The 12,992-nt window shown below is 49.7% G+C and overlaps 1 protein-coding gene across 3 annotated transcripts in view; it reads right to left on the bottom strand.

Annotated features, from left to right (window-relative positions):
• ELP2 (elongator acetyltransferase complex subunit 2) overlaps positions 1 to 12,992 on the bottom strand; it is a 751,239-nt gene that overhangs the window by 677,005 nt on the left and 61,242 nt on the right. For all 3 annotated transcript variants that reach the window (XR_003854643.1, XR_003854644.1, XM_029589989.1), the window contains exons 3-4: positions 4,207 to 4,277; positions 3,760 to 3,910 (exon numbers count right to left, since the gene is read on the bottom strand). Coding sequence is in view for 1 of the 3 variants with exons in the window: in XM_029589989.1 (XP_029445849.1) it covers positions 3,760 to 3,910; positions 4,207 to 4,277 (222 nt within the window). In the remaining 2 variants the exon portion in view is untranslated. The remainder of the gene's footprint in view (positions 1 to 3,759; positions 3,911 to 4,206; positions 4,278 to 12,992) is intronic.

Genomic DNA, 12,992 nt, shown 5'->3' with positions numbered 1-12,992 from the left:
GGTTTATGTTCCACCCCGTCTCTTCCTTGTCCCATTGCCCCTGGGCCATCAGTTCCTGACAGTGGGCTCCCCACCTTCACAGGCTCGCATTCGTGGTGAGCAAGATCCAGTTCGGTGGGAATAGTTTTACTCCCTTGCTCAGATGGTCCTCCTGTAGCCACCATTGGAGCTGGGTCCAAACCTCTGCTGGTAGCTGGAGGTGAATGGAGTAGTTCTGGGACATAGGGTTCTATCGTGACAGTAGGGAACACTGTAGTGGGCGCATGTGGGCCCTTGCCCATGGAACAACTTCCAGGGTTGATATCATGAGACTGAGGGTTTGGGGGTAGTCCCATACCTTGGGGCGAGCATAGTTCAACAGTTTTCGTAGCTGGCCCATCAGTTTCCTTCTCCTTGGAGGGGGAAGGACAACCTTGTCTTATTTGGTGTCGAACCGGTACTCTAGTGATTGGGAAGACTGCAGGCAGCTCTTGGCTGTGTTGACGACCCACCCGAGATTCTGCAGTAGATTCTTGACTCTGGTAGTCGCCTGGTGACTTTCCTCTGGAGATTTGGTCCTGATCAGCCAATCGTCCAGGTAAGGGTGAACAAGGATTCCTTCTTTCCTCAGTGTTGCCACCACTACCACCATGATTTTGGTGAAGGTCCGAGAGGTGGTAGCTAGTCCGAAGGGTAGCGCCCAGAACTGGTAATGACGGTCCAGTATTGCAAAGCGTAGGAAGCACTGATGGTCATGATGGACCGGAAAGTGGAGATAGGCTTCAAATAGATCCAGTGAAGTCAGGAATTCTCCCGGCTGTACTGCCCTTATGACTGAGTATAGGGCTTCCATGCGGAAGTGTGGTACCTTCAGGTAACGATTGACAGTCTTGAGGTCCAGGATGGGCCGGAACGTTCCTTCCTTCTTGGGAACGATAAAATAGATGGAATAGTGACCAGTATTTTGTTGGTGCATGGGCACCGGGGTTATCGCCTTTAGGCTGAGTAGTTTTGTCAGTGTGGTTTCCACTGCCGTTCTCTTGGAGAGGGAGTGGCACGGTGATCTCACAAAGTTGTCTGGAGGGATGCTGTGGAAGTCCAGATAGTATCCCTCTCGAATGATGGTTAGGACCCACTTGTCCGACGTTATCTCGACCCATCTTTGGTAGAAGAGGGTAAGTCTGCCCCCTATGACTTCTTCCTGTGGATGGGTCTGCTGATTCTCATTATGGGGTGCGGCCAGAGCCTGTGCCTGCTCCCCTCTTGTTGTGTCTGTTCTGAAAGGACTGGGCCCTGCCTGCAGGGCGAGGTGCTTGGAAGTATGTGTTCTTGTATGGTCTGAAGCGCTGGGTTGCTCTGTCCTTGATTCTTCGGGGGGGGGGGGGAAGCGCTGGTTTCCTTTGTTCCTGTCCTCCGGTAGGCGAGGTACTGGAGATTCGCCCCATTTGTTGGCTAACTTCTCCAGTTCGCTTCCGAACAAGAGGGATCCTCTGAAGGGCATTCTTGTGATGTTCGCTTTGGAGGTAGCGTCGGCTGACCAATTTCGGAGCCATAGTTGTCTTCTGGCTGCCACTATGGAGGAGACACCCCTGGCTGAGGTGCGCACTAGGTCTGAGGTCGCATCCATGAGGAAGGATATCACAGATTCTAATGTTTCAGCGGACGTGGTTGCGTCTCTGGAGAGAAGCAAGCAGGCACATGTTACTACGGCGCAGCAGGAAGCGATTTGCAGGGTCATTGCTGCTACATCAAAGGACTGTTTAAGGATGACTTTCTGACGTCTGTCCTGGGCATCCTTGAGTGCCGCTCCTCCTTCGACTGGGATGGTTGTGTGCTTAGAGATTGCGCAGACCATTGCGTCCATTTTTGGGAACTGTAGGAATTCCTTGGCCGTGGGTTCCAGGGGGTATAGGGCTTCTAAGGCCCGTCCTCCTTTGAAGCTGGCCTCCAGGGCATTCCATTCCAGGTCAATCAGTTGTTGTACTGCCTGCAACATTGGGAAATAGCATGAGGCCTGATGGAGGGACACCAAGACGGGGTTCATCTTTGGTTCCGCTGTGGTACTCATGCATGGAATGGCCAGTGTCTTCAGGGTCAGAGACACAAGAGCTGGTAACTTGTCTTTGGAGAAGAATCGCAGCATGGTTCGGTATGGTTCCATCCCTGGAGGGATTTCCCCTTCCTCCAGGGAGTCAGTCTCGTCTCCTGAGATGTCTGTATCCCCTGTAGGGAGGCTCTTGCCTAGGTGGGGCACGTCTCGAGAGGTCCGAGAGGTGCTTGGAAGGTCTTGTGCTTCTGGTGGAGACTGGGGCTGTGTTGCAGGCGGTACCAATTGCACTTGGACAAAGGTTTGCATCCATTTGAAAAATTCCATCCAGGAAAAGGTCCCTGGGTACATATTGAATCCAGGTGGGGTTATGGTGGAGGTCCCTGACGTGCCTTCCTGTGTAGGCGCCGAATCGGATATGCAGAGGTCCAGGGTGATATCATTAGTGGAACCGGATCACTCTATTGGCCGTGGAGGGCCTTGCTTAGGTTCCCCCTGAGCTTCTTCGCACTGCTGGCATAGGGCGGAGGCCACTTCAGGTTGCGCAGCTCTCAGGTGGCAGGCTGGGCAGAGGGCTTGTCCCTTGGCCTTCTTGCTCGGCGGTGCCATGATTTGTGTGCGTGGAGTGACTCAAAACTCATCTGTGATCATTGGTATGCACGCCAGGAGGCTTAGTTGTGTGCTCCGGGTGTGCCAACGATGTGCGTGCAGGATGCGCAAGATGTACACGCAGGCAACAACTTTGTGCGCCTGGCCGAGATGTGTGCGCCGTTGTGTGCCCGGCGGTATTTGTGCGGGCCACTCTGCGCCCGGCACCAATAAGTGTGTCGCTGTGCGCATGGCACAGATGTGCGCGCCGCTGGGCGCACAAGTCGGTTGTGCGCCCGGCTCAGTTGTGCGGATAATACGGCGGTCAAGGGGGGAAATGGCACCGACGACCATGCGGGCAAGATGGCGCGCGCCCCCCCCCCCCCCCCCCCCCCCGCGGAGGGTCTCCACGTGTGTGGACCCTTGCACCAGATCGGGGTTCTAGCTCGGATGGAACTGCTCAACCCGATTTAACAGACGCCGGAAGGGACGATCTGTGCGGCTATTCGAGCCTCGGAGACCGGAGACTTAGAAGAGGTTTCTACCTTACCTGGTCTCGGCGTTTCCTGGTCTCGTGTCCGGCGGTCTCCGGCTGCAGGGGGAGAGGGAATTACCTTCACCGCCGTGTCAATTCTTCAGCCGCTGCCTCTCAGCCACTCTGGGGGCTAAGTCCATGCTGGGAGCTGGCTACCGGACCGAGGCTTACCTCTGAGGGATATCGGAAATCACCTCAGGAATTCTCGACTAGGGGAGGGACCCTTAGATATCACCGCAGGAGAGCGGGGCTTGTCTTCTTTAGGGAAATTTTCTTTGTTTTAAAATTGCTAACACTATTTTATTGTGTGGAAGTGTCCCTATCTGCTTTAGGAGACGAAGAAATACTGAAGAGCATGCTGCACGGATATATGCAGGCGCTTCTGTCTCCCATCTGCTATCAGGAGTATACTATACCCATTGGTCTAGAGTCCATCTGCTACATGCTAGGAAAACTTGGCTTAATACTGTCTAATTTTTTCATGTGCAATTCCACATAAAGTGCCCAGTGTGTCCCTTTTACAGCATTTCAGGGGCTACATCTCATTGTACATACCAGTGTTTGTAATACATACCACAAAAAGGCTTGTTACAAAACAACTGTCACTCACCCACTGAACCATGTCTGGACCAGATTTTAACAGTGGAGTCTGAGGCTGCAGAAGCCATGAGAATATCTGCCTCAGATCCATCCTTCAGATAAACAGCACACACAGCACAAACAGGGTCAGTGTGGCCTTCCAGATGAGTGGCTTGTACACACTAAACAGATACAAAACTTCCATGAAAAACATTTTCAATTAAGAAAACATTAATACATTGCAGACTTATAGAATGAACTGTGAAAGCACATGATCTGATGAAACGATGAACATGAGTTCCAACCATTAGAAGATTTGTCCTTTTGACCATAACCCTGGGCGAATTACTGTAATGGTCTGTGTATTCAAGCCTGAGTTGAAAACAAAGAATGTGTCTTAACTCTGAATCTGATGGTCAACAAATTTAAGGCAAAAAAGACTGAATTGCAAGGGACAGACAGAATGGATTGCACTGACCTGATTTTCTCTGACCTCCCAAAGGATGACTTTTTTATCGGATGCTGCAGAAACAAGTTCTATCTCAGGACCTGATGTAAAGAAATAGAAATGATTTTGATTAGTATAATGCAGAGAAGAAGCTACATAGTACATCGATGGAGGTCATAGCGTATCATTCCTATATCCCAGGTATACTTAGAGATATGAGCTGCAGCTGAATGTGACCAGCAAGGTGCAATTGCCAAGTGAAAAAAAAAAAAAGCACACAATGCTGCAAGCAAATTTCACAACACACATTTGACAAATCTTGGCTGTACTGGATCTCATTCCTAAAACCACTGAAATACTGCATACACCATCATAATACTCCTTGTAGTGCTTCACTGAGATCATGAGATTATTCTTGATGTTTATATATTTCTGGAGCTGAAATGTCAGTCTCAATAAAAGGACTAGCAGAATTTAAGAATCTAAGGTATGCATGGTCATTTTACTCTTATGGACTCATGAGTTTGGCTTGGGAGTTTTGCCATCCTTCTGATAATAGTGTTACTATTTATATGAGAATTTGTACATTGTGCCATTGGACTTTACCTGATTCATAAAAAAACCGAGCCAAGACATCATAAGCTTTAATCACTACACAGGTCCATTCGATGGCCTGATGGGGTCTTCCTGCTGATTTCAGAAATTAGATTAAAAAGTTCAGATTTTTACAAAACAGGCAGAACAGAGAGCACAAGTCTACCAAACGTTTACAAAAATAACGAGTCTCTACCTAATGTTCTGTTGTCCTAAAATGGCACTTCTCAGGTGAATTAACTCAACTTTAGGCCTAAAGTCTCACAAAAACAATTACTAGCCATATTATTCATGTTTCAAAACAAAACAACAGACACAAAACATAAGAACATAAGAAAATGCCGTACTGGGTCAGACCAAGGGTTCATCAAGCCCAGCATCCTGTTTCCAACAGTGGCCAATCCAGGCCATAAGAACCTGGCAAGTACCCAAAAACTAAGTCTATTCCATGTTACCATTGCTAATGGCAGTGGCTATTCTCTAAGTGAACTTAATAGCAGGTAATGGACTTCTCCTCCAAGAACCCATCCAATCCCTTTTTAAACACAGCTATACTAACTGCAGTAACCACATCCTCTGGCAACAAATTCCAGAGTTTAATTGTGCGTTGAGTAAAAAAGGACTTTCTCCGATTAGTTTTAAATGTGCCCCATGCGAGGATCACGTGATGTGCTGAGCTGTGAGGACGTGCGGACCTCCGGCTCTCAGGCCCACCCCGTTCATCGCGGTCCATCGTAGCGCGTCAACTACTCAAAAATTTTATTTTCGCCTACCCCGGTTTGAAGTGCATGTCCTCGATTCGAACCTGGTGCAAGACGTCGCCGGCCATGACCTCCAAGAGTGGGAGGAGAGAGAAAGAAAAACCGCGGGCCCCGGAACCCAAAATGGCGGTCGCTAGTGCGGGTGAGTCAGCCCCCGATCCCCCTTCGAATCTTACCCTCATGGACATCAAAGCTGCCATCAAAGAGGCGCTGGATGAAAAATGGTCTCAGCTCCATGAGGAGTTGGGGGAAGTCCGGGACTCCATTGCTGCCCTGCAACCGCGCCTAGCTCAGATAGAGTCTCGTGTCTCGGGGGTTGAAGATGACGCGACTGCAATGGCGGGCAAGGTTGACACTCAAGTTAAACTAATCGCCGCGCTCTCTCAGAAGGTGGAGGACCTTGAGAACAGGGCCCGAAGGGACAACCTCAGATTTATGGGCTTCTCGGAGGAGATAGCTGAAAAAACCTTATGTACGCTCCTTGAAACCTGGCTTCCGGAGGCCCTGGAGCTGCCGCAACTCGGTGGGAAATTGGTGGTGGAGAGGGCCCACCGTTTGGGTTCTAGGCCGGCCACTCAGGGACGCCCCCGCCTGATAATTGCCAAGATCTTAAATTCGGCGCACAAAGCCGAGATTTGGCGGGCTTCTCGCAGCAAAGCCGCTTTAACTTATCAGGGCCAAGTCATTCGGATCTTTCAAGACTACTCGTCTGCAGTCTCGGAGGCCCGGCGGCGATTTTCCCCGCTCTGCACTAATCTCCACAACCGGGGAGTCAAATTCTCCCTCTTGTACCTGGCCCGTCTCCGGGTGTGGCATGCCGACGTCCCTCACATGTTTGAGTCACCGGATACAGCTCAGCGTTTCATCGATACCATCTCCTGAGCGAGCCCTATGTGGGCCATGTGGCGTTCTACTGTGCTTCGGGGGAGTGGCTGCGACAAGTTACTGATTCCCATCGCGGGGTTTTTTTTTACTTTTTAATATTGTTCTTGTCCCCATTTTGCCTTTTATCTGGCTGGTCTGTGTAGGTCCCTAACATTCTCTCGGGCTGCTTGGCGTTTTTTTTGGGAACAATTGTTGTGCTCAGGATTCAAGCTTCTTGCTTTTGGAGTGGGAATGGGGACGTACAATGCGTATTGTGCCTAGCCAGCCGGTCCTCACACTGTTATTTCACGCTCTTCCCAGGACCGGGATAACTCGCTCCCTAGTTGGTATGATTTTTTCTGGGTTTTTTTTGGCTACTCCGCTTACAGGCTATATATCACTAGCCAGTCTGGTTATCTAGTGAGCCCCTTGCAACTAAGGGGGTTTTTTTTTTGCATCTTACTTTGTGGCCTGTCAGCAGTCGGATCCGGATATCCTTTTTTTCCTTTGAGTATTTTTGTTTGGCCCTAGCGCCTAACTTGCCCTAATGCGGGACCTCTTATGACATGGCTGGGCTTGTAGCCCTTGTGTTTTACTCTTTTACATTATGGATTACTGGAGTGTTTATGAGTGGCCCCATCTGTTAATCTGGGCTTTGGGTACTCCTGTAGGGGAGGGCCAACGGCGAAAGGGGTTGGTTGATGCATTGTTGATCTTTCATGCTTGTTACTGCTCTTGTAAGTTCTTGATGTTTTATTACACTTGGGGTGGACCTGTCCACGTCTTGACGGATCTCTCTGCCTTCTTGATGAAGGCTTGGTTTGCGGAACGGAGGGGGGAAGGGTTTCGCACACAATTAGTGTTGGGGGGAAGGGGAGGGGGGAGGGGGGAGGGGGGTTGGGCAGGGTGGGGGAGGGGATGGGATTCAGGCTCGTGGGGGACGGGGGGATTGGTGGGTGGGGTGCGGGGGGGAATTGTGTGAGTTGTGGGGATTTCGAGTAATGGAGAGGGTGGCCCAAATCGCTGTAGTCACAGGGGACAAATTGGTAGCCTTTCTAGTCTCCGCTGCCTTGGGGGATCAGTGTCTGACGGGGGGGGCCTGGGCTGGGCAGGCCTGCTCTCAGTTTCCCTGGCATTGTCATGCGGTACCCACTGCTTTGGATCTCTGTCATGAGTAATGCTACGAAGTTGATTTCTTGGAACGTCTGTGGCCTGCATTCCCCTATTAAGCGCACGAAAGTCCTTTCCCTGTTGAAACGCCAGTCGGCGGCGGTGGCTTTTTTACAGGAGACCCACCTCTCGGATGGAGAACATGTGAAGCTTTGTAGGGCCTGGGTGGGAGAGGTGCGGTATGCTTCCGCCTCCTCTAAATCAGCGGGGGTGGCTATCCTTTTTCACAAACAACTCCCTATTATTATTACTAAGGAAATTAAGGATCCTCAGGGGCGCTACCTGATTTTGGTCACTGAATTGTTTCATCACGTTGTGGTTTTTTGTAATGTTTATGCACCAAATACGTATGCTCCCAGTTTTTACCGTACTCTGTTTACACACCTTTTGCCTTATTTGTCTGATATGTTAATTATCGGGGGTGATTTCAACACTGTCCGGGATTCTCACTTAGATGCTTCACAATGTCGGGGATGGGATGTGGGAGCGGGGCGGGGTCCCAATCTACTGGAATCTCAGTTACATTTGCTTGATGTCTGGAGGACGCTGCATCCCATGGAGCGCGACTTCACGCATCTTTCTAGGGCACATGGTTCATTTGCTAGGCTGGATTACTTCCTAGTGAGTACCCATGCCTTCCACCGGGTTTTAGCGGCGGGCATTGAGAGCATAGCTGTCTCGGACCATGCCCCGGTGTGGGTGGAGGTTCGGCTTCAGGCCCCCCCCACTTCGTCTCGTCATTGGCGCTACCCTTATTACTTGGCACAGGACGAGAAGTTTAAGGCCTTTATTACACAAACATGGGCAGATTTTGTGGTTAATAATCAAACCCACGTAACACAACCCATTTTATTTTGGAACACTGCTAAAGCGGTCTTGCGCGGTGAGATTATATCGTACACTGCGCAACGCCGGAAAATCCTGGATCGCCGCATCCTAGCGCTGAGCTCCCAAGCTCGGGTAGCCAGAGTCCATTTAATTCAGTCTAGGTCTGCGTCTGCCCGGGCGGCCTATCTGGCTAAGCAACATGCTCTCAATGCTCTGCTCCACCAAAGGGCACAGAAAAGTTACCAATATTACCAATTTAAACTCTACCAGTTTAGTAACAAGGCTGGTAAACTGATGTCCAATCTTATCAAGTCCTCGCGGGCTTGCCGCCATATCCCGGCCCTACGTACCTCTTCAGGGACAGTAGTTCATGACACCCCCTCTATTTTAACAAATTTCAGGGCCTTTTACTCTTCGCTTTACACGTCTGAGGGGTGGAATCCAAGTGCTTGTCAGCGCTTTTGTGAAGGATTATCGCTCCCGCACTTGACCCCTGCAGACCGAGATAGGCTCAATGCCCCAATCTCCTCGACGGAGGTATTGGCTGCTATCCATGGCTCTAAGAATTTTAAGGCACCGGGACCCGATGGCTTCACCTCGGAATTTTTCAAACTTTTAAAAGAATCGGTGTCCCAACCCCTAGCGTCGGCATTTACGGAATTAATCGCCCGGGGTTCCTTTCCTGTCCATGATAATTTGGCACATATTATATTAATACCCAAACCTGGAAAGGACCCCTTGCAAACTGAGTCCTACCGTCCCATATCTTTACTTAATTATGACCACAAATTGCTGGCGAAGATCATGGCGGACAGACTAGCGACCTGTTTGCCTTATTTAGTTGGTGAGTCTCAGGCTGGTTTTGTCCGCAAACGGTATGCCTTGTCTAATATTCGCAAGATTTTGGCTGCAATGTCCATCGGTCGGAGATTGTCCCTCCCCTATCTTGCGATCAGTTTTGACGCTGAAAAAGCGTTCGATAGGGTGGAGTGGAGATACTTATTTTATGTGTTACACCGTATGGGATTTGAAGGTTTTTTTCTACAAGCCCTACACCTTCTTTATACGGACCCTAGGGCGCGTATAGTGGCCAATGGTTCCCAGTCGGCGGAGTTCGCAGTGCACCGCGGTACGAGACAGGGTTGCCCCCTCTCTCCTCTCCTTTTTCTGTTACAATTGGAGCCGCTACTAAGCGCAATTGCTGATGCCCCGGAGATTCGCGGTCTTCGAATGGATTCTGAGATCCTGAAATCCGTGGCTTTTGCGGATGACTTGCTACTTTTTATTACCCATCCCCGTTCGTCTTTGCCTCCTCTCTTACGTCTCCTTACAGCGTTTGGGACTTTTTCTGGTTTCCGATTAAACGAGGCTAAGTCTTCTGCGTTGGCATATCCGCCTACTCTGCAGGCTGACTGGGGGGACTCCTTTCCCTTACAATGGGCGGGAGATACACTTCGATATCTGGGGGTTTATTTGCCCTCGGATCCTGAACTAGTTTACCAAGCTAATGTTCCCTATATGCTCAAACACACTCAAGCCACTCTCTCTGCTTGGAAATTTCTCCCCATTTCCCTGGCGGGGCGGGTGGCCCTATTCAAAATGACCCTGCTCCCCAAATGGCTATATTTGCTACAGAACTTACCATTGTTCTTGAAACGCAGGGACCTAGATCGGGTGGAGGGGGAGCTGCGTAGATTTTTGTGGAGAGGGGGGAAATCCAGGTTGCCTCTCCGCTGGCTCCAGAATTCTTGGGGGGGGGGAGGACTGGGGGTGCCTAACCTGGCCCACTACAACCTAGCTTGTAATATGCGGCTTCTTCGCAACTGGTTGAAGGGCTCTTCGCACTATGCCCCGCTTTCGATTGATCGGACATTACTCTACCCGTGGGCTCCTTCTTATATTTTGCAGGCTGACGCGGGCCGGCTTCCTTCGTTCCTCTTGCAATCAGCCCTTACCCAGCCGCTACGGCGATCTTGGAGGTGCCTTACCAAACTCTTGCATATCCCTCATACTTGTGCATATTTTTTACCGATCAGGGGGAATGCGGACTTTCAGCCCGGTACCCAATCGGCTGCGTTTAGGGTCTGGGAGGCTAGGGGGGTGATATACTTAGGTCACCTGTGGAACTCGGAGGGGGAGTTACTGCGGTTTACTGATTTTCAAACTCTTTATGGTCTCCGCCCCACTCACACATTTTCATACTTACAAGTTCATCACTACCTCCGGTCCCTGCCCCCGGCAACCAAGGATATTGCCACGTTTAAGGCCCTAGATGTGATGTTTCAGTTCACCGCTGACCAGGCCCTTACTATTTCCCATTATTATAGGCTTTTACAACGGGATGCCCAGGTTGATGTTTGTGCTTCCTTGGTGGATCGATGGCATAAAGATGGTGAGTTTCACCTCACCGGTTTTATTCTGCGTGTATGCTTCCGGCGCATAGCCCGGATCTCTACCAACATGTACTTTAGGGAGATGCAATACAAGTTCTTGACCCGGGCCTACATATCACCTCAGAGGGCTCATCAATTGTCGATAGCCCTCACGCCCTTTTGTACTCGCTGTTCCGGAATCGTGGGTAGTTTGTCTCACGTTTTTTGGACCTGCCCTGCGATCCACGGATTTTGGCGCAAGATTGCGGACTATTTAACTGACTTGCTTGATGTGGTGTTGCCCTTCTCCCCACTGTGGTTTTTATTTGGTTGCATCTCCCCGCTTCGAGTTAGAGATCCTGGCTCGCGCCTTTTGTTACAGAAGGCGTGTTTGGTGGGGAAGAAGGCGATCCTTTTGGTCTGGCGGGCTCAGGAGGCGCCATCCTTCTGGACTTGGCGAAATCAGCTACATGCGATGATGACTATGGAAAGTATGGCGGCACGAGGATCTCCCCATCGACGACGACACTTCGCATCCATCTGGGGTCCATACCTGCAATCTTTGCCTCATCGTGCGAGGAGTATGGTTCTGAATGATTGACTGGTTTCTGCTCCCTGACTGTCTGATCCCTCTAGCAGGCTACATTTGGGTTCCCCACCCGATTCTTCCTTATTGTATTTGTTACTGGGGGGGGGGGAATGGGGGGGTTGGGGGAGGGTATGGTTCTCTGTGGGGGTTACAGTGATTTCATGTTGGGTTTGTTGCTCAGGAGAGAGATCTGACTACACTCTCTCTTGTGATGTTCTTTTTCTATATAAAAACCTAATAAAAATGTTTAAACATAAATGTGCCCCATGCTAACTTTGTTTTAAATGTGCCCCTTGCTAACTTTGTTTTTCTAAGCACATGCTGTGCTTAGAAAAACAAAGCCTTCTCTCTCTATTTTTTTGTAACAACTTTGTCTTTATTATAATTTTTATAAATGTATTTTCATCGTTTCCTCTGACATTATACAAGCATATATCTTAAAACAACCTTTGATAATATCTTTTTCATTGCTGCCAAACACTCAATTGTTCAACATATGCAAAAAAGATACAAAATTCAGTGCTTATTCATTTTAAGAAACTTTGGTCATTATCTCTATTGAAACATTACTGGTAAGCTGAAGAAAAGACTTTAGACATTCATGACATTTAATGAACAGTAAATGATATAATATTTTACTAATTTACTCACTCAGCAGCGCTCTCTTATTCAATCATACAAGTGTGTTAATTTGTCAGGTCAATTTCAGCTTCTCAATGGACTCTTTCTACCTATATGCTGAACTGTCTCATAACCAAACTGAGCCTATATAAAACTTTAGTGAAAGAAGCCCATATTTTCACAATATTTATGTCTCCCTTTTAGCAACATTGTTACTTTTTTACACCATTATTTCCCCAGCTTTAAAGAGCCACTCTTTGTACCCTAGACCAGCGGTTCTCAAACGGTGTGTCGCGACACACTAGTGTGTCGCCAAGCACCGGCTGCTGTGTCGCATGCTCCCGGTCTCTCCCGCTGCTCTTTCTTCCCTGCTGTCTTTGCCGCCGGGCTATCAACACGTTCAAGCCCAGTGGGAACGGCAGCAGTGCTAAAAGAAGCTGTGGCACTTGTGGCTGGCCTTTTCTTCTTCCCGCGCCTGCCCCCCCCCCCCGTGACCCGGAACAGGAAGTGATACGCGGTGCGCGGGAAGGAGAAAGAGCAGTGCCGCGTGATAAAGTAGCAGCGGCGGCTGCAGCAGCGGCGGCTGCAGCATCGGCCCCCGAGCAATTGAAGCAGACTGTAATCGGGAAAGGAGACAGCAGCATGAGCCTCCCGCGGCCGATGGGATTCTACTTTCTTGGCTTGCGGGGGCTGGAGGAGGAGGAGGCTGCTGCAGCTACCATTTGTGCTCGGGGAGGGGCGGGGAAGAGGAAGTGAGTGAGAGAAAGAAGCAGCCAGCCTGCGTGTGATTGAGACCATGTGTGTGAGTGAGAGAAACTGGTCAGAGAGCTGATATATGTGTATATGTGAGAGACAATGAAAGTGACTGCTCAAGGAGATGACTGATGTGTGTGTGTGTGAGAGAGAGAAAAAGCATTGAAGTGAGAAATCTGGGTATGTGAGAAAGCATGGGCGTAAGAAGTCTGCTGTTGGGGGGGGTGGATGTGTGTGAAAGAAAGCATGGGAGTGAGAAGCCTG

This window comes from Rhinatrema bivittatum, chromosome 2 (genome assembly GCF_901001135.1).
Source record: "Rhinatrema bivittatum chromosome 2, aRhiBiv1.1, whole genome shotgun sequence".
In the NCBI taxonomy this organism is placed as follows: domain Eukaryota; kingdom Metazoa; phylum Chordata; class Amphibia; order Gymnophiona; family Rhinatrematidae; genus Rhinatrema; species Rhinatrema bivittatum.
Note: the sequence above shows the minus strand (reverse complement) of the source record. Positions and strands in the feature narration are given on the sequence as shown.